This window comes from Gorilla gorilla, chromosome 12, assembly GCF_029281585.2.
Source record: "Gorilla gorilla gorilla isolate KB3781 chromosome 12, NHGRI_mGorGor1-v2.1_pri, whole genome shotgun sequence".
Classification (NCBI taxonomy): domain Eukaryota; kingdom Metazoa; phylum Chordata; class Mammalia; order Primates; family Hominidae; genus Gorilla; species Gorilla gorilla.
Genome location: NC_073236.2, coordinates 53,344,306 through 53,366,297, shown reverse-complemented (window position 1 = coordinate 53,366,297; position 21,992 = coordinate 53,344,306). Strand labels below are relative to the sequence as shown.

The 21,992-nt window shown below is 39.1% G+C and overlaps 1 protein-coding gene across 3 annotated transcripts in view; it reads left to right on the top strand.

Annotated features, from left to right (window-relative positions):
- KDM3A (lysine demethylase 3A) overlaps positions 1–21,992 on the top strand; it is a 55,085-nt gene that overhangs the window by 18,237 nt on the left and 14,856 nt on the right. For all 3 annotated transcript variants that reach the window (XM_063695730.1, XM_004029564.5, XM_031007712.3), the window contains exons 6-12: positions 640–764; positions 1,003–1,075; positions 1,181–1,269; positions 8,213–8,376; positions 10,539–11,050; positions 14,360–14,564; positions 18,913–19,127. In XM_063695730.1, the coding sequence (XP_063551800.1) occupies positions 640–764; positions 1,003–1,075; positions 1,181–1,269; positions 8,213–8,376; positions 10,539–11,050; positions 14,360–14,564; positions 18,913–19,127 (1,383 nt within the window). The remainder of the gene's footprint in view (positions 1–639; positions 765–1,002; positions 1,076–1,180; positions 1,270–8,212; positions 8,377–10,538; positions 11,051–14,359; positions 14,565–18,912; positions 19,128–21,992) is intronic.

Sequence of the window (21,992 nt, the reverse complement as noted above, 5' to 3'; positions counted from 1 at the left end):
TTTTTAAAAAAATTAGCCCGGTGTGGTGGCACATGCCTGTAATCCCAGCTACTCAGGAGGCTGAGGCAGGAGGATCACTTGAACCCAGGAGGTCAAGGCTACAGTGATCCCTGATTACACTGCTACACTCCAGCCTGGGTGAGAGCAAGACCCTGTCTCAAAAAAAAAAAAAAAAAAAAAAAATATATATTTTTAAAGCTCAGCTATATTTTGATGTGGAATTTGATATGTTTGGAATATCAGCCATATAAAATGGATAAGGCATTAATTTGATAGTCCTTACCTTCCCATTTGTGTTACTGAGTTTCTACAATCATACTTTTTTTCTGTGTTTTTTAGATTATCAGACATAGTATTTTTGTTGGGGTTCCTGAATTTGATTCCTCTAAAACTACACAGGACAGTGAGTGAGGTCTTGATGAATTGTCTAATACTACTTTGGTCCAATACAAAATAAAAAGTTTAAATTTTCTCATAGCTTTTCTGAAATGTCAGTCATCTTATGTTTGTAGTGATTCTTTTAATGTTTACTTTTGCGTTTTTTTTAGAAAGACTTAGGAAAAGATTGTCCTGGATGATGTTGCTATTGGGAGATAATGCAAATTGCTCTAAGATTTTTTTTTTTTTTTTTTTTTTAAGGTGACAAAAACTTAGTTGGTTCAGAAGTAAAAATTTATAGCTTGGACCCATCTACTCAGTGGTTTTCAGCAACCGTTGTAAATGGAAACCCAGCATCAAAAACTCTTCAAGTCAACTGTGAGGAGGTAAAGACAACAATAACTCTTTGTAAGATAACTCGACAAAGCATGATAACTATACAAAGCATTTATGATTTTCTAGGCACTAAATACCTTTATTATTTTATAGGGTAGAAATAATTACAGTTGTTTTAAAAAGAAATTATTCATAAGAAGCTCCTATTGTTATGTTAATGAACCTGATTTTCAGTATGTTCTTGAGCATTTTTTATCTTCCCGTATCTTTGTTTCATTTATTTTTAAGATTCCAGCACTGAAAATTGTTGATCCGTCACTGATTCATGTTGAAGTTGTACACGATAACCTTGTGACATGTGGTAAGATATGTTATTAAAATCTTTCTTCTCCTTCCTCCTTTCCTCCGTTCTTCTCACATTAAGAGAAACAGGGAAGCCAACTTAACCTATTTTTAAATATTTTAGGTAATTCTGCAAGAATTGGAGCTGTAAAACGCAAGTCTTCTGAGAATAATGGAACCCTGGTTTCCAAACAAGCAAAATCTTGCTCCGAGGTAACCTTTATTTACGTCACTTGTGTAAAGCTTTCCTTAACTCTAACATTGCACGGCTAGTTTTTATTTTTTATTATTTATTTAATTATTTTTATTTTTTTAGAGATAGGATCTCACTCTGTCACCCAGACTGGAGTGCAGTGGTGCAACCAGAGCTTACTGCAGCCTTGAACTCCTGCCTCCATAGTAGCTGGGACTGCAGGCATGTGCCATGCATGACACCTGGCTAATTTTTGTGTTTTTTGTAGAGACAGGGTCTTGGTATGTTGACCAGACTGGTCTTGAATTCCTGGGCTCAAGCGATCCTCCCGCCTCAGCTTCCCAAACTGCTGAGATTACAGTCATGAGTGAGCTACTGCCCCTGGCTGCATGGCAAATTTTTTTAGTGTTACATTGCTGTCTGCTCTTCTTTGCTAGTTCCAGATCTTGGCCATAATTTCTACACTGAAGCAGATGGAGATAATATAAGTTTATGGTTCACCATTTTATGTAAAAAAGTTTCATTTTTTGGTATTTGCTGGAGATTCTCAATAGATTTGACAATTTCACCATGTGGAAGTGTTCTTAAAGGTAAATTGAGTTGTGTGTGTCAATGCCTGGCATGAAAAGAGGGAAGGAGCCTTAGAATTCTGAGTAGTTTGGGTGTTGAAATAGGACCTTCACCTTCTCAATAATAAGGAATTTAATTGGTCATTTATGATTGGGTAAACAAATGTATTTCAAGGAAAGTGATTGGTTTGCCATTACTAATTTCTGTCCAGAAAAGTATAGGCTTTTGTGAATGCTACTGTGGGTTCAGGTACCAGATTTAATTCTATTCTGAAATAGTTACCATTTGGACCGAGACTATTTCTCTTTTAGGTGAATTAAATCATTAGGACCTATTCCAATACAAATAACTTTTTGGCACCTTAGGAATCCAAATGCCTAAATGTCACATGGATAGTTTCCTGTGTTATAATTATCAAAAACTCCTTTATAATGCTCTGCCCCAGGCTGGAGTTTAAAATTTAAAAACTGACCAAGGCCAGGAGAAATGGCATGGGGAGTGGGCCAGGAAGCCAATGAATAAATCTGGGTTTCTTGATTAAGGGCAGACTGGACTACAGCATCGACTAGAACCAAAGCTAGCACTGTGCCACACAAACACTTGAGTATGTAGCTAGGATGGTTAATTGGCTTTCTTGAATCTTTCCTGTATATAGGCAACAGGAACTTTGATACTTCACCAAAAGCTTTGTAAACCAGTGTCTGAAGCCTCTGTCCTCCTTTGAAGGGTATAGGCTTTGACCTCTTGAGGCTCAGGTTGTTTAGGAAAGAATGAAGAGTTAAGTATGGAAATTAGTCTTACTACCTTTCATTTTTGCCTTAAAGTTTACAAGGTAATTTCAAGTACATCCATCCAAGAAACCACAGTTACTGTATTAAGTACTCACTGTGTGGTGGATACTTGGTCCTGGAGATTGAAAGGTATCTGGAGTTCCTGTCTCAGATTCCATAGCATAGTGAGGGAGACAGACTTCCAGAGGGCTCCCACAAGTGCAGGGGGAGTGCTCTGGGCAGGAGCTCTGCAGGTGCCTCAAGAAGCAGCCTGGGCAGAGCCTCTCAGACAGGGAGGACGTGTCTTGTTTGGTGAAGGGCAAATGTTTCATTGTGGCTGGGGCACAGGAGGCATGGAAAAAGAGAAGCAGGGTCAGAGATAGGAAGTTTGGGTTTTATGCTGCAGATGAAGAGGGGGTGTCTGAGGTGTTCAGGGGTTTTAAGTTCAGGAGATTGACTTAAGCTCTGTAGATGATGGATGAGGGAAGGACATGAGAATAGAAATGAGGGCACTGATGAGGTTAGTTGTATTGCACATCATAAATAGGCTTGAGGTGAGGCGGTAGCTAAGGGGGTGGAGAGCTATTTAGGAGTCAGCAGTAGTTGGATTTGGTGGAAGACTAGGTGTTAGGACTGAAGAAGCACAGGAATCTAGCTAATGAAGTAGGTAGAACAAATGGAATGTCTGCCTCAAAGAACATGACAGTTCTAGCTTAGGAAGCCCAAGTGACATGGTCAGGCAATTATTTATGATACTATGTAGTCTCCCAGTATAGAAAGGGGCTGAGCTGGTGAGGAATAGGGGTCCCTGGTCTAGAAGGGAACAGGTAGTAAGGCTCTGGGTAATTAATGTGGCCAGGACTACACAGAGGATGTCAAGCTCAGAGACAATATTGTCAAGTAATCCATAGTATTAGAAGCTGAGAGATAAACAGGATATAATAATAATTTCTTTATGTCAGGTTTTAACATTAGAGAAATTGTTGGCAGTCTAGAGTTAGAAGTAGTAAATATCAGTTTGGAGAAGTTGGTTGTGTGTTGCCTGTCATGGGGAATGTGTCAGTGTAAATTGGGAGTATGATGAAAAGGAGAACTGAGCTGTGAGACTTGCTGAGGAAGAAGGGTCGGGAATAGGAATGACGTATCCTGTTGGATGGTGGAGCGATCAATCTGGGGTGCAAGCAGAACTGAGGTCAGTGGGAACCTCCCTTGGGGGAAGGTGCCTTCAGAATGTTGAGTGTGTCAGCAATGGGAAAGGTGTTTGAGCAAGTAAATTTCTAACCTTCAAGGAGGTACTTGTAAAATGTGGGCATATAGACATATATGATATGATCCTGTCTCCTTGATTCAAATTCTTGCAAGGCCAGAAGCATTACTTTTTTATCTTTCTCAGCATGTTGCCCATACTATGTGTGCTATTGAGCTGATTGTTGGGCACATTAGAAGCTATTAAAAAAATAAGCCTGCACTTTAGCCTGGAGATAAGTTTCTTAACTTCTGCATCTAAAATGATAAACTAAATTAAGTGTTTTAAAAATGTACATTGCAGCTCTTGAGCTCTATGCTAGTCATGTCATTCTAAAGGAAGTTGAAGGTGGATTTTTACCTGGGTTTCAGAAGTTCTTGAAAATATTTTTTTGATTATGAAGCTCATCTCATTTGAAAATTTTTGGTTAAGCTAGAAAAGTATAGTAAAGAATAGAATCATCACTTGTAATCACACTTCTCAGAGACTCTGTTTACATTTTGAAATACTTCCCTTCTGTCTCTTCTCCCCCTGTATTTATCACAGAGACTTGATTTTTTTTGTTAGTTTTTTAAAACTAAAAACCATACTCTTGTAGCCTCCTTGATTCCCTTGCAATGTATTATAACTATTATTCCATATCGGTAAATGTCTTTCGTTCTGGGTGATTCTTGTAGTCAGACGAGTTTTGGATACACTGGCCTGGCCTAGATTTCAAGAGGGCTGGAGAGATAAAGGGAGCAGTGGGGAAAGAAAGTTTTTGAAAATGTATGAGTGAAAGGTGAGTACAGTAATGCACTCAGCACGATTCTCACTGTGTTTGCACTTCCCAGATGTGTTGGACTGGCACTTTTAGGGTGGTCTTTAGAAGACAGGCATTTGGGACTAGTAGGCAAGACTCTTGACTGTCTTGATGAATACTTTTGGTTAAGATAAACCTGTTTGCCAGTGATACCTGGCTCCTTGAAGGTCTTCTCTGCCTAGCAGACTATTCCTCAGAGTTACGACGTTGCCTGGTTAGTTGGGAAAGAGTCTGCTGAGGAATGTGAGCCGGCAGTGTCCTTTTTAGAATTCTATCATACACTCAATTATATTATCTCCGTCTGCTGGCAGGGAGGAACTATTGCCATGACTGGTATAGAAGACCTTCAGGGAAAACTCTTCAGGTAAGAAGAAACTTTGACCCTTTGTTGAGTCAGAGGCCAGTGCGGAGGTGCACTCGTGAACATGGGTTTGGGAATTGGAGTCCTGTTCTTGTTGAGCTAAACCTTAGGAAAGTTGTAGAAGGAAATACTTGAGTTTCTTAAAGGAAAAGCATGCTAAGTTGTGCTAATTCTAACACACGGTGACAGAATTGAGAAAATTTTCGCAATGTTTTTCTGCTTTAAGACAGCTCATCTCTTAAATTGATTTCAGCGCCAGGCACTATGGTAAAAGCACAGCCCTGTAAAGTATACTTCATGGGAAGAAAGTGCTAGGAAGTGTTAGAGACTGAATTTCAAACCAAAGGCTAACACCAAAATCCAGTACTCTTCATCACTGTGCTGTTGCCACTGCTCTCCAAATCTTCTCCTTGGTGTGGTGAATCACCCTTGTAAAAATAGCAGATTTCTCCTTTCTTCCCTCCTTCCCTCTGTTCCTCCATCCCTCCTTCCAACAAGTATCTATTGCATATTTAGTGTATGCTAGACTGACCTACAGTGGTGATCATCACTTCCTGTCACTTCAGGTAACTCATAAGACTTATTGATTTATAGCTATTTAGAAATGTTACATGCTAACAGCATTCACTCCTTGGTATGTTCATTCCACCAGTCTTATTTATTGAGCATCCACTGTATGTTTGGTTTTATGAGGTTATAACAGTGGGCGCAACAGCAGGGCCTCTGCCCATAAAGAGTGTGTGTCCCATTGTGAGGAGACTGACAATGAATAAGTGGAAGGTACTTTCATGGTGTGATAAGGGCTATGAAAGGTATAAACAGAAAAATGATAGAGTAAGGGATGGCTTTTGGGATGCTACTTCAGAAAGAGTAATCAGAAATTCTGAGAGGGTGACATATTAACAGACTTGAGGGTGAACAGAGAGAACCAACCAGCCACTGAAAACGATGTAGCCAGAGAGATAACAAGTACAAAGGCCCAGGCAAGAAAGGGCTTAGAACACTAGGAGATGAGAAAGGAAGCAAGTGTAGTTGGAGTACTGTGAACAAGCGGGGCAGTGAAAGAGATGGGGGGAGGAGGAGCAGGAGTGGTAAGGAGACTGGACCACATGGGATTCTTGTAGGCAGTGGACTGCCGTGATCTTATTTGATTTATGTTTTATAGAGATTGCTCTGTGGTAGAAGAGATTTTGGGTAGGATGCAGAGGATTCAACAAGAATGGAAGGAAGGTTGGTTAGGAGATGTGTAGCTTAGGGGAAAGATGTTAGTAGTAGTGACATGGAAAGACATGGGTAGATTCAATACATACTTTGCAAATAGAGGCAAGATTTATTGGTTTATTGATTACATATGGGAAATTAGAGAGATGGAGGGTTTTTTTTTTTAACTTGAGCGGCTTGATTTTATACAGAGTAAAAATTTATGCTTAGGTTTATAATCCAAATTTCTTAAGTATGTTGCTCTTGGGAGAGTGAGGAAAGGTATTAGTGCATCAATTCTAAACATATTCAGAATAAGGAAGGTGACCAATATGAGGAAAGATAATTGGTAAAATTGAGCCTTGAATAAGCATTTCAAAATGATTAGCATTAAACTTTGGGAGACTAACCTCAGATTAACGGAATTGTAAACTATTATAAGCAAAAGGGACTTTAGGAATAAACTAATTTCCTCATTTAAAGGATTAGGAAACTCAAAAAACACCCAAAACCAACCATTACACCTTCTGGAGAACATTAAGGTACTATTTAACCAAAATTGAGTTGACTGAAATAGTGTAATATATGATCAGATAATTTAGTGCCTAAAAATAGTTGAAACTATGCCAAAACTTTGCCAGTGATTAAATTCTTATTTTTCAGATATATCTGTTTAGTATATGCTGGCTAGTCTTTTCAAGGCTGTCAAGTAAATTTCTGAGAAAAGCATTCATGAGTAGAGTACATATAAATATATTCAAAATTGTCAGGTTTTAAAAACCTGCTGGCCAGGCACAGTGGCTCATGCCTGTAATCCCAGCACTTTAGGAGGCCAAGGCAGGCAGATTACTTGAGGCCAAGAGTTGGACACCAGCCTTAACACAGCAAAATCCTGTCTCTACTAAAAATACGAAAAACTAGCTGAGCATGGTGGTACATGCCTGATGGCTGAGCCATGAGAATTGCTAGAACCCTGGAGGCAGAGGTTGCAATGAACCAAGATGGCGCTGCTGCACTTTAGCCTGGGTGATAATAGTGAGACTGTCTCAAAAACAAAAAACAAAACAGAAAACCTATTAGTGGAAGTTGTAACCAAACTTTAGAAGTTAATAACTAGAAGATGAAGAAACTTTGGAGATTCTTCAAGTTTAGATTTGGTGGTAAGGCAAGACGATTGAGAAGGGTATATGACTTAAAAATTTAAGGTATATGACTTAAAAATTTAAGCACATGTGAGGAGTCTGGTGAAATGGGTGAATTGGTTTCACCTGGTTCAGCCTTAGACTAGTTGTCTTGAGTTTCTCCTTTCTTTTTTCATGGTGGGAAGTTTATTTTTGTGAATGGTATAAACTGTTAAGAAGTTGATTCAATACTTACATTTTTGTGAAGATTAAATTACCTGAAAAGGAAACCGGGACAGGTGTCCCAACTTTGCCCACAGGCCTGTCATAACTTGATGTTTTTTGCAGCTTGGGATGACTTTTTGTGACTTGATGAGCCACATAAGAGCAAGAACTGTCCTCAACTTTTATTGCATTGCAAAGGCTTATCTGGGTACCAAATAGGCATCCCTGCCTACAAGAGTCCTATGTGGTCTGGTCTCCTGCCAAACTATGCAGTAAGTGCGTGGTGGGCACTCAAGTCATGCCAAAGTGAATGCATGTGAAGCTGCCACCATTTAAAACTGTCACTTAAAAGTTCACCTCTGCGTTGCATTAGTAAAGTAATTGCCACCTGACTGTTTTCCTGGCACAGTGGTTCAGAGGTCTGAAAAAGATAAGCTTGTGATCCTTTGTAGGAAGACATAAGTTTTGTGAAAAGCTGGAGTGATTACTTACAGTCTTAAAGCCCTTAATTGTATAGTTTATCACTTGTTTCACTTTCCTGTTTCTTTTTATTTGGCAATGGTATTATGTTTGTTTAGTATTAAGCAAATGATCTTAAATTTGGTAGCATTTTATTATTTCCTAACTAGGGACTTCCTTTTAATATCTGTTGGTTTGGTATCTTCTAGGCCTCTCCCAGTATGTGTCCTGTGCAGTCTGTACCTACAACAGTTTTTAAGGAGATACTGCTTGGCTGTACTGCAGCAACTCCACCTAGTAAGGACCCAAGACAGCAAAGTACTCCCCAGGCTGCCAACTCTCCACCTAACCTTGGAGCAAAAATTCCTCAAGGGTGAGTAGTGATTTGTTAAAGATGTTTAATTATAATAATAAAAAATTATTTTAGTCATGGCTCATTGTTTTTATCCCTGGTTGTCCAGGGAGGTTTTTCGTTAGAGTTTCTGAGAAAAGATGGATAGATGCTTTTGAAGGTGAAAAGTATAGAAGGCACACAGAGCAACATAGAAAATGGTATAGAAGTGAAAGGGAGCATGAGAAAAGAGACTGTCTTGATACAGTGAGAAGGATCAATTGAAATAGTACCTTTGTAAAACAGGTGTCTTCTTTTAAGGAAAAGGGAACAGATTGGTTGTACATGGAAGACTGAGGTCAGTGGGAGTGTGAAGAAGCAGTGAGACATGGTTACAATGAGAGATTCTCCGCAGCCTCGACATGATTGACCCAAGTATAGTTGAGAAATGTGGCAGTAGAGAGGACTCTAAGAATAATAGAAATGACGAAGCAATAGCTGTAGGTGGTAACTGTTACTAACTTGTAGAGGAAGAAAACGAGTACGAAATGTAAAGTTTCACTAGAAAGTTTAAAGTAGGTACAAGGTTGACAGAGCAAGTAGTTTTAACGGAAGGATCTCTTCTGGGAAGTGGTGGTGGCCTGCGTAGGCAGGCAGTTGGTACAGACTTAAGATGTAGGTCGGAGAGACTGTGGTATAGAAAAGTAGGTTTGGAAGGTGGGAGAGTGGCTGAGCACACTGGTTCACTGGGAAAAAGTAGTCAGTCTGGGATAGAGCTTGGAGGATGGCCATGTGGCAGTCAGACAGGAGGAGGAGCAGTCTTCAAAATAGAAACTGAGGGAACATTAGGAAGTTCAGTGATATCCAAGGAAAGATTTTTCATCTGAGTGTTTAAATGAAAAATTCTTCTCCAGGGTGAAGTCCTTTGGTAGAGGCAGGAACAAACAGGTATAATAGAAAAAAAGGACTTTGCATTTTTCTGGAGAAAGAACTCTAGGATGCTAAGAAACAAAAGTTCTTCAAGGCTATCCCTAGTAAGATGTACAGGGAAAATACCAAATCGTTCTGTGAATAACCAAGTAATCAATCAGCTATTCTATTTGCTATGTGTCCTGATCACTGAACAAACAAGAATGAAATTATTCTCTGTTAGGGCTGGTCACATGTTGCTTATAGCAGAAAAGGGTTTTGTGCTGCTGCCAGTTTGTTAGTTTTTTTTTAGTTTTTGAGGTTTTTTAGAGGCAGGATCTTGCTCTGTTGCCCAGGAGGGAGTGCAGTTGCAGTGGTACAGTCAAAGTTTAAGTTTACTGCAGCTTTGAACTCCTGGGCTCAATTGATCCTCTTGCCTCAGCCTCCCAAGTAGCTGGGACTACAGGCGCGTGCCACCACACCAGGCTAATTTTTAATTTTTTTGTAGAGATGGGGGACTTGCTATTTTGCCCAGTCTGGTCATGAACTCCTGGCCTCTAGCAGTCCTCTCATCTTGGCCTCCCAGAATCCTGGGATTACAGGTGTGAGCCCTTGTGTCTTGCCCATTGTTCGTTTTTAATTAGATTTTGTGTGAATATCTTTGAAGGGATTTCTAACATTTTTTATATACGTATGTATTTTAGAATTTTTATCTTGACACATTGACCTTTACTAGAGGTTCAATTTTTGACTCTTGGCAAGTAGCAAGAATGGAGTTTTATCTTTAAAATTCAAACATAATCTTTACTATAGAAGAAAGAGTTTTAGCAGAGGTTTCTCTGAAATTTACAAAAAAAAAAAAAAAAAAAAAAGAAGAAAGAAAACTTTCAGAATTGCCCCTACACAGACTTCTGGTTTTGATACTTATAAACCAGAGAGCTGCTTATCTGCTGAGTATGCTCTTTGGTTTCATACAATATTTTGTTTTGAGGGAAAGCTAAGGTTCATTGTGCTGTGAGAAGTAGAACTAATGTAAGAAGTTAAAGATTTCTGAGAACGTGCAGACATAATTTAGAGTTGTATTTTTCTGAGTGTTTATGATATTTTTGCAGAACCATTGACTGATGACTTTTAACTCTAGCTCACAGAAATCTATCCTAAATTCTGTAACATATAAGAAATTTTCTTTTTTCTTTCATACTCATTACCTTAGGGAACCAAACAGTTTGTTTGGGGAAGATAATGGAGAGATAAAAAGAGGCCTGGATGCTAGCTTTCTATATTATATTTTTCAGATGTCATAAACAAAGTTTACCAGAGGAAATTTCTTCCTGTCTAAATACAAAGTCTGAAGCTCTGAGAACAAAACCAGATGTCTGCAAAGCAGGGTTGCTCTCAAAGTCCTCTCAGATTGGAACTGGAGACTTGAAAATTCTGACTGAGCCAAAAGGCAACTGTACTCAGCCTAAGACAAACACTGATCAGGAAAACAGATTGGAGTCTGTTCCACAAGCATTGACTGGCCTTCCTAAGGAGTGCTTACCTACAAAGGCTTCTTCTAAGGCAGAATTGGAAATTGCCAATCCTCCTGAACTGCAGAAGCACCTAGAACATGCACCTTCCTCATCGGATGTTTCAAATGCACCAGAAGTGAAAGCAGGTGTCAATAGTGATAGCCCTAATAACTGTTCAGGAAAAAAGGTAGAACCTTCAGCTTTAGCTTGCCGATCACAGAATTTAAAGGAATCTTCAGTAAAAGTAGATAATGAAAGCTGTTGTACAAGAAGCAACAATAAAATCCAGAATGGTGAGTGTTTCTCAATATCTTTATTGGTAGAAGGTAAGAAATGGTAGAGATATATATCTCTTTCTTGTCCTATGAGAAACTATGTGAAAATGACTTTGTAGAAATAGTGTATACAGTCAGAAAAGTTGAAAGAAGGTATAATTCCCAAATCTCAGAAACGATTACTGTTAATATTTTGGTGTACCTGGTTTCATGTATATAGAAATACAGATAAACTGTATTACACAAATGGGTTCATGCCAATAATTTTACCCTGTGAATTAGTGTAGGTGTCTATTAGTATTTTAAAGCAAGGATTCCATTATGTTCATTTACCATAGGATTTAACTGGTTCCTATTAGGTGGGTAATTAGGTGGTTCCCAATTCTTAGGTTAAGAAAATTTTGAAACAAAATCTAAAGTAATCTGGTGATTACTTTATTTCAGCTTGTCACTGATCTTTCTGTTACATCCAGGTTGGAGTAGAAGAGGTGATCTGTGACAGGTAGCTGAGATTTGGAATTTTAGAAAAGATGCAGAATTATATCATTTCTGGAAAAAGGACTTGGGTTAAAGATGTTACGGATAGGGCTGAACTACCAGGAAGAGTCTCTTTGCTTAAGGGGAGGTCCTGCTGCACCCACAATTTAAAACTACTCTTCTTACGGGGAAATTGGTACGTTGTACTTGATGCTACTTATATGAAGTTTGAGGATGCGTTATAATGGTGGTAGTTATCAGAAGCTCTGTTACTAGAGTTAGAAGAACAAAATGTTTTCAGCATGTCAAAAGGTTTAGAGCTATTAGAATTTAAAGATGCCTTTTGATCACTGTTAGCTATGTGGGAAATTGATATGGATTTTGTTAATGTTTTAGGCTGGGCATAGTAGCTAACACCTGTAATCCTAATACTTTGGGAGGCCACTGTGGGAGGATTGCTTCAGACCAGGAGTTTGAGACCAGCCTGGGCAACATAGTGAGACCCCATCTCCACAAAAAATTCTTTTAAAAATCAGCCAGGCATGGTGGGGCACACCTGTTATTCCTAGCTACTGGAGAAGCTGAGGCAGGGGGGTTGCTTGACCCCGGGAGTTGGAGGCTGCGGTGAGTTATGATTGTACCACTGTACTCTAGCCTGGGCGACAGAGTGAGAGCTTGGCTCAAAAAACAAACAAACGAAAACAACCTACGAAAACAATTTATTTATTTGGATCAGTAAAAATGAATATATCTACACTATCTTTTTAACTGCAGGCCTCTGTGAAATTAGAGGGCAAGATGGCTGGATTTGACTTGCGAATCTTTTTAGTATAGCATTGGAAGAATAGAAAGAACTTTCTTTGTCTAGCAATACTTCTAACCTAGCTTCTTCATTGAGGTTTAAGTTAATATAGCTGTTAATTTGCATAAAATTAATTGCATAGGATTATCCTGTTCTCAGAAATTATGTAACACTCAAAAGAAAGTACATATTCATAACCATATCCTTGTTCTATTTATTCTTTTTGAATCATCAGCTCTCACACTCAGCTAGTTTTTGAAGCAAATTACTTTAATATTATGTGACGAAACAGTAAAGATTCTAGTGCAATAAGCACATGATAGATACACAGGTGAGTTACGGAGTCCAGCTTTGTCTCATTTAATATGTTATGCAGCTATTCCCCATCTAATGGATTTTAAAAGAAGTGAAAAACTTACTTACATCCTGGAGTAGCACATCCTGCTATCTACTGTGACTTTTTTTTTTTTGGTTGAGGTGTGAGAGTGTGATCAGAAGCCTGCCGGGACTTCTGAGCTGTGTCCACTAGTACTGCATGTTAGTACAGAAGGCTTGGAAAACTTTTCTGCTCCTTTCTTCCACTTGGGGTCTAGAAAACAAAAGCAAACTGGAGTCAAACAGCTGCCTTTTTTTCTGTTCAGATAGATCCGTGGCTCCTCAGAAGTGGGCGTTGCATTTTTCTCTTGACTTGGCTTTGAATTCAGAGAATCACTGATGGTAGCACCTGTTGCTCTCCTCAGTAAAGAGCTAGATTTAGACAGTTCAACTTTCTTGTTTCTAGATATTTCCTCTTGTGAGCCAGGATAGAACAGATAAGATAACCTTCTTGCCTGTGATCTGTGGAAGCCTGGCTCAACTCAAAGGATGTCTTTCAATATCTGAGTAATTAAAATTACATCCTTGAACTACTAATCTCTTTATTTTCTCTCCTTTCTTACTTTACCTTCTCTTTCACTATAACTGAGTAGGAGTGTTTAAGGGATCAAGGACTAACAGCATCATGTAGAAATTTACATGTGGTCTAGTCCTGCTTTAAAAGAGAGGTAAGATTATATCACCTCTAAGGTAATTATTGAAGATGTTTACTTTACTTAAAACCTTCTTTGGTTTGGGATCTTCCAATTTTCTCCAAGACTCACCTCTGCCACCCATCTCTCAACTAGTTCCCCAGAAGCTCTTGGTTTTTGACTTTTGTTTGTTTGCCTAAAAACCCACTTCCCTCTTCTCAGCTCTCTGGGACCCTAAGAAAAGGTCTTTTCTGTTTTCTATGAAATATTCCTTAAGGCTCTTGACATACAAATGGATTCCTTACTTTGTTATTTTCTCTGACACGGTGATTGCTCTTTCCTAATACGTGTCTGCCTTGTCTTTAGAAACCATGTTAACATTTCAAATTCTCTGGCCTATTACAAGTTAAAACATAAAATCTGCATTTACTTAGAATGATAATCCTGTCTGTAGCCAGTGCTCTTAATCCTGCATGGACCACATGTGTGAAAGAAGGGGAAGACATGTCAGGAGTCAAGTGACAGGCATTTAGAAGATGCTCTAACTCCATAGACCCAGGGGCTACGTAGGAAAGTGATTTGTTTATTGTTATTTTTAGAATGGTTAGCTTTTGCATTGTACTTTTAAAAACACACCTTAAACCAGTTTTTTTGAATTTGGAAAGTGACAGAATGGACATCTACTAAGTCAGGCCTCTGCAGAAGTGAGCCTCGAGAGAGTTTGAATTAAATGTCTGATTCGAAAACATCCTAAAATGTAGGGTTGTGAATAGAAGTATACATTAACTTTGAATTGTGAGTCTGGCTGTTTAATTTGGGGTTTTATGTTGCCAAATGGATTGAGCAAATAAGAATTGTTTTATAAAGAGAGTAAAACTTTCCCAGTTATTCTGATAGTTGTCTTCTGTTGAGCCATTGTTAGAAATTACAATTGAACCAGGAATTGAGAAGGGAGTTCTCTTTAAGGGAATATTGGGTTTTTGAATAGAATTCAGTCATACATATTTGAGGTCCTGTCTCCTTAATCTTTTGTTTTCCTAGCCCCAGCCAGGAAGTCGGTTTTGACAGACCCAGCTAAACTCAAAAAGCTGCAACAGAGTGGCGAGGCCTTCGTACAGGATGATTCTTGTGTGAACATCGTGGCACAGTTGCCTAAATGCCGAGAGTGTCGCTTGGACAGTCTCCGCAAGGATAAGGAGCAACAGAAGGACTCACCTGTGTTTTGCCGCTTCTTTCACTTCAGGAGGTGAGGCATTTTGGGAAAAGTTCAGATAATCTGGGCATACTTGTTATGCTAGATCATCTGGCATACTTTTGTTACTCTTTTATCAACAGTAAATCTAGAAGTAAAAAGGTGGTAGATGTTGCATTTATAATCTCTAGGTTGGAGAATCTAGATCTTATTGCATGTTACTTTTCATTCTTATTTTTGATTTTTTTTAAAGTAACAAAGCTTAAAAATATAAACTTCTATTTCAAAAAGTAACAGTCATTATAGAAAAATGTCGAAGGTTCTGAAAAACCACTACAAATAACTACTGTTAACTTTTCAGTGCACTGTATGATCATAAAATGTATACCTAGGTAGTTGGTATACCTAGTTGGTATATTGCACACCCTGTTTTTAATCTTACTTTCCCATTACATAGTAGGAACCTCTTGATCATAACCTTTTTCTTTAAATACTTTTGAATTTCTGTGTAAGAGCACATTATAGTAATGTTTGATAATTTATTTCACCAATTCCCTTGTTGGTATTAAGATTATTTTGTATTTTTTGTGACTGGAAGTAATGCAGAAATGATCTTCTTGTCCATGTCCCTGATTATTTGCTTTGGGAGGATTACTAGAAGTGGCATTTCTGGGTCAGAAGGTGTGTGTGTTTTAAGGCTTTGATACACCTGTTCTGCCAAGTTATCCTCCAGGAAGGTCGCACCTGTGTCCTTGACCACTGCAGGGTTTGAGCATGCTCCCATGGTCTCTGTACCATTGCCAGCAGGAAGAGGCATACCTTTTTAAAAAATCTTTTCCAATTTTATAGGCAAAATTTTCATATATATATATGTGTGTATATGTGTATATATATGTGTATATATATGTGTATATATGTATATGTGTGTATATGTGTATGTGTGTATGTGTGTATATATATGTGTGTGTATATATATGTGTATATATGTATATATATGTGTGTGTATATATATATATATATTTTCAAAATCATTTTCTTTAAATTCTTCTATCCTGAGTGAAGAAAAAAGCAGCCCTGTCTTTTTTGTTCATATAGAAATGAACAGTGTTGGTATAGTTGAACTTGAGATATAATTCACTTTCTCAGAAATCTAGGTACTTTCAGGTTGGACTAACTCTAATCATAAACAGAAGAGTTGATTTCAATTCCTATTCTCCTCCTCCCTTTTCATTTTATCTAAGTTAAAAGATTGCTGATGAGCTGAATTAAATGCACAGGGAATTTAGATCATTATATCTGTGCTCGTAACTTTCAGATTCAGGCTTATTTAACGAAGTAAGAGTTTTTTAGGTACTAGTTTGCCCCATTCATCCCTTTGTAAATTGCAAAAGCACGTCATAAAGCATGTGGGTAGCATTTAGAGCTGTAATACTGTTGATGTATGTTAACATATGCATATATTAATATATTCTGAATAATGCCTGGCCCAGAATAAGCTGTTAGTAGAGGGTAACTCTGTTTCCCTTCCTCTCGAGAATTTTCTTTCTTAAACATGTGTTACAATGCATATTCATTTGTATGTGTATGTATTTTGAAGACACTGAAATGGTTACGCTTTGTACAGGTCTTTGTGTTTCTATTCACTTGATTTGATGTTGTTATGGCTCCTCTGCTATGAAAAATATAACTAGATTGGATGAGAGAGTGGTTTAAGTTGCAAAGGCATTTTAGGGAAGGGATAATTTTTTTTTCTTTCTTTTGTTCTTTGTAATATGATTAGAGCTTTTTTTTTTTTTAACCCACTATATTTTTGTAACAGTCTAGAAGTCATTGACTTTATGACTTAGCTGTTTTTTTCATTTTTGACTTCTTTAAAGGGGAAAGTACCTTTGCCTAATGCTGCATAGTAGAAGCCAGTGTAGTAGAAACTAGAAGAAACTCATATCTTGGTAAAAGAATATCATAATTTAACTTTTTTCCTGATGTTTAGAGTGAAGATTGAGGCTGTCATTAGCCTCCTCATCAAGTTTGTATCTCATTAAACTCTTCTGCAAATAAAATAGGAGTAGGGGTAGGGTCTCAGTGGTAAGGCTCAGCTGCTAGGTCCTATTGCCATTACCTCCCACTTTGAAATGCTTTCAAATTTATTTTTTTGTGTTATGACTATCTCTAATTTGGGCCGTCTTAAAAAATTAAAAACTTGCATCTCTCATTTGGACTGCCTGAAATAATTTGCGTATGTTAGGTAACAGTGTCTTGTCCTTCCAGTTTATTCTACACTCTTTTGGACAAATGGTTTTTCTAAAACACAACTTTGCATGTGTCTCACATGATGACTTTTGATAGCTGCCCAGTGCCTAGCAAAGTCAAGGTCCCCAATGAAATACTGAAGGCTTTCAGCAATTGACCCCAACTTACCTCTGCAAGTTCTTCCTGATTCTTACCTATTTGAATAAACCCTTTAGTCTAATTAGTCTACTGTCACCCTGTTCACCTCTAGTTTTCTTGCTTTTATATGAAGTACTGTCTCTTGGACATACCTTCTTTACCTAATTGTCTACCTTTTCTTGCCAAAGCAAGCTCAATTACTCTCTTTACTATGAAGTCCTTGTCGTATTGGCCCACAAAACTCATAGTCAGCAGTCAGCACTTCCTCCTCTGCTCTTATAAGAATTAATGACTGTTACGATATCTGTTACAGGCTACTTCATTGTGTTTTATATCTATTTCTTATGTCTCCTACTAGAAATATTTGTTTGTATGTACGTATGTATGTATGTATTTACTTATTTATGTTTAGAGACAGAATCTTGCTCTGCTGCCCAGGCTGGAGTGCATTGGCACGATCATAGCTCACTGTGTAACCTCAAACTCCTGTGCTCAAGCGATCCTCCCATCTCAGCTTCCCAGGTAGCTAGGACTACAGGCTTGTGCTACCATGCCTGGCTAATTAAAAAAATTTTTTTTTGTAGAGACAGGGTCTTGTTGTGTTCTCTGGGCTGGTCTCAAACTGAATCTGTCTCAGCCTCCCAAAGTGCTGGGATTACAGTGAGCCGTTGTGCCTAGACAGAATACTGTACTTTTAGGCTGGGTATGGTGGTTCATGCTTGTAATCGTAGCACTTCAGGAGACCAAGGTGGGAGGATCGCTTGAGCCCAGGAGTTTGACAGCAGCTTGGGCAACAGGGCAAAACCCTGTCTCTACAAAAAATAGAAAAAGAAAATTAGCTGGGCGTGGTGGCACATGCCTGCCTTCCCAGCCATTTGAGAGGCTAAGGTGGGAGGATTGCTGAAGTCTGGGAGTGGGGGTTGCAGTGAGCCGTAATCATACCACTGTACTCCAGCCTGGGCATTGGAGTGAGAGCCTGTGTCAAAAAGAAAAAGAAAAATTTTGTGTTTCAAAAATTTAAAACTAATACATAGCTTATGAAAAGAACATTCAAGTGTTATACAGTATTGAAGGCAAATAATGAACAAATGTTCTGCCCTTTGTTCCACTTCTTAGGTTCTGAGGCCCATTTTAATGCTTCCCTCTTTCCAGAAGCTTGGACAGTAACGTGCAGCTGGAATTTATATAGGCACCAAGTACCTCACGGACCAGTGTGGTCATTGCTTCAGTGACTGTCTAGGGGTTACCCTTCTTTAGCTGAGCTTTTTTCTTGAAGCAGTAGTTGTATTTAAATCTGATCAGATTATTTATCACCTTCTGTTTGTTAACGACTTAACTTCTGTAGTAACTTGTGATTTTCTTTGCTCTTAAGTGCCAAGTCCAGCAAGTCGAACAACTATCCCTGGAGGCAGTATGATTATATTGGTTTGAGTGCAAAATATACCTCTCTCCCCTTCTCCTCCCTCCTCTTTCCCCTGTCTAGCTTGTCTTTTGGGGAAAAAGTGTTTTTAATCTTCCTACTGACATTGCCAAATAATCATTAGCTGTGATTAGCCATGGAGATTACAGAAAACTAGGAAGGACTTTGTTGATTTAAATAGTAATTACAAGTTGTGGATGGGCACGGTGGCTCATGCCTGTAGTCCCAGCACTTTGGGAGGCTGAGGCAGGCGTATCACCTGAGGTCAGGAGTTCAAGACCAGCCTGGCCAACATAGCGAAACCCCATTTCTACTAAAAATACAAAAATTAGGCGGGAGTGGTGGCAGGCGCCTGTAATCCCAGCTACAGGGGAAGCTGAGGCAGGGAGAGTTGCTTGAACTTGGGAGGCGGAGGTTGCAGTGAGCCGAGATGGCACCACTGCACTCCAGCCTGGGTGACAGAGCGAGACTCCATCCCAAAAAAAAAAAAAAAAAGTAATTACAAGTTGTAAATAAGTTTTGTGTGTGTGTGTGTGTGTGTGTGTGTGTGTGTGTGTGTGTACATTACATCTTTTTTCCCCCTGCTTCCCCTAGGTTACAATTCAACAAACATGGTGTGTTGCGGGTAGAAGGCTTCTTAACACCAAACAAGTATGACAATGAAGCAATTGGCTTGTGGTTACCTTTAACCAAAAACGTTGTGGGGATTGATTTGGACACAGCAAAGTACATCCTGGCCAACATTGGAGACCACTTCTGTCAAATGGTGATTTCTGAAAAGGAAGCTATGTCAACTATTGAGCCACACAGTAAGAGCATCTCTTAGGGGGTAGGATTTTCGAGCCCAATTTGATTTTTGTTCCTAAGTGACACCTAAGTCCTAATTGCTTGGGTTTTTTTTCACCCAGAAGTTTAGATAACTTTGGTATAATGAGGTTGCATTTTTCCTTTAGCAACAGGTTTGATCAGAGTTAGCCACCTATCTTTGGGGTTTATTTTGGGCCAATTAACAGAGGAGTGGAACTCCTTTTTTGTTAGGAAAGGTGAAGTGAGGGTGGAATTTGCACAGCCTCTCCAGCAGTGCAGGCACACTAAAAGAGGGGATGAGGTCTCAGATTGGTTTATTTTAAAACAAAGGTTCTTAATCATGAATACATTTCAAGGAAAATAAGAATGGGAAGGCTGACTCTTAGACCTACCGAGTTAGAGTCTGCAGGGCTGGGTCCCAGACTTGAGAATGAGAACAGGTTCAGAATGGAAATGATTGTTAGAGTCAAGGTTTGAAGGGAATACTTGGAGGTTCTAGATGTGCATGTGCTTGTGTCCTCCCCTCTTTGGGAGCACTCTTACACTGATCTGGCAGCCCATTAAGCCACAGGAATCAGGGTAGGTGGCACATTAGAGCCAGACCTCCTTCATGACATCTCAAGCTAGGATGTTTGGAGGACGGTGCAGCGTCTTCCTATCCACGTCCCTCTGTGGAAATGAGTTATCCAGCCAGAAGCACCATGGGGCATCTGCCTTGTAAGCCTCATATTTTCTTCCATCATTTTATCTTTACCAGTGGTTGAAAGTTAAAAGTGAAGCCTTTCTATTCCTCTGGTGTGTCTCTTTTTAGACTTTGCTTAACCAAGTATGTTTGAATACAAGCATCCATGCCAGTCTTAAGAATTTTGATTTATTACCAGCAACTAACAACCTAGCTTAAGCACAAAAATAACTTATTGAATATATGTGGATACTGTCTCAGAGTCCAAGGAACAGGACTAGGTCATTCCCAGCTGTAGGAATCCAGAGCTGCCTGGGAGAAAGGGAATTGCGAGTGCCTGGGACAACCAGAGCTATTCTTTAGAATTACTTCATTCTGCTGGGGTAGTGAAGACTCTAAGTCAAGAGTCTTATTATACTTTTCCCCCTGTAGTCTGTTTAAGACAAGCAATATTAGTTTTCCATTTTCAATAGAGATACAAAGTTTCTTTATTAAATATATTTAAGTAAAAGTAGTAGATTGAAAGAAAAATTCCTAAGTAACTGGTCTGGCAGTGGTACGTACATGACTGCAATGTGGAAACACTTTTTTGGAATGTATTAATGGCTTTGCTCCTGAATCAGCAGAGCTGTTTTAAGCAAGTGATGGCTTTTTCTTTGATAAAGATGAGTCATCTAAAAAATGTTTTTTTCATATAGAAAAAGGCACAGTTATCTTTTACAGCATAATTAAGAAACTCTCCTCCTTGAAGATTTAAATGGGATTAACCTCTCCTCCTTGCCTTTTTGATTATCCTGTTGCTCTTTCTTTTCTCTGTGACAAGCTGGTCAGATTGGAGAGAGAAACTCACTGTGAGTGATACTGAAATATGCCACCATACCCAGAAGAGTTTACCTCTGATCCTGAGATTAGGGAGCAGATCTCGACTATTACTACTTTTATTCTGTCCTTTCAGTGACAGATAATCATTAAACAGGTGGCTAAGAGATCTAAGAGTACTTTCTGATGAAACAGTCTAATCCAAGTGTCCAAGATGAAGTTCATAAAATCTCATTTGTAAGATGCCTAAAGCTATATGAATTGTGCCCTGTGCTATTACATTATAATGTAATGGCAGAAGTTCATTCAGCAGTTGGATTGATTTTGTATAAACTAAAGCTTGGTCATTTGGGTTGTGTTCAGTCTGAAGAAGGAATGAGTTAACCCCAGACTGGATTAGGAAAAAGATGTTCTCCATAGAACAGGAGTGCAGCAGCTTTGATCCAGTGTTGTTCAGGAGAGACACAGACTGTCTGCCAGGAGTCTCCTAGTCAGGAGACCTTGGGCTTTTCTGTGACCCACAAAAATGTCCTCCCTTTGCTCATACTTCTGAAAGCTTGCTGATAACCTGGTTTGGTTCCCTGATTTGGCACTCCTCCATCTAGGGGAAGGGTTCAATGGCCCATCCAGTTTTGGAAGGCCTCTCCCTCCAGTTATTAGGTCTTGGCCACTGGAACAGAAAATGCTGCTTTGTGGAATCCCCGGTCGTGCCTTAATCTGCTGGATGTTTGGTTAGTGTGAGTTAGTCCTGGGTGCCTGCATCATTCCTGGCACTGGCTAAATCGAATTTCTGACTGACTGGTGAAGAAACTGATCTTGGACCATTGTGCCTGCACAAAGTTAATGTGCAACTCCCTCCAGGCCCCCTGAGAAACTTGGAGTTTTTAATGGGCAGTCTAGTGGATGTAGGGTATCTGAATAACCTGATACTCAGTGCAGATTACTGGGTTTGTGGATCTGAGTAAATTTTTCTTTTTCCTTTGGAGAAAGCCTGGAACATGCTGCCTTTAAATTCTGAAAGGGACTCATGACTCAGAGGTTAAGAACCACTGTTGTGATACCTGTGTCTGAGCTCCAACTTGTGTAACTACTGCTGCACAGTCTGAATAGGGATTCTGCTTGGAGTTCAGTCTCCTAGAGGGAGGTGAGACTGTGCCTGAATACATAAAGTGAGAAGAGGCATGAATCTGAAGTACAAATTCAAGTTACTAGGAGTGCTGAGGGGATCCAGGAACACTTCATGGGGTGGAGGACAGCATTTGCAATGAAGGCTGAACAAAGTTAATCTGAAGTCTAGTCACAGGGAGGAATGACAGTAACCCCTACCTTTCGTTTTTGGTTTCAGAAGCCCTCTCCTTCCAAAGAC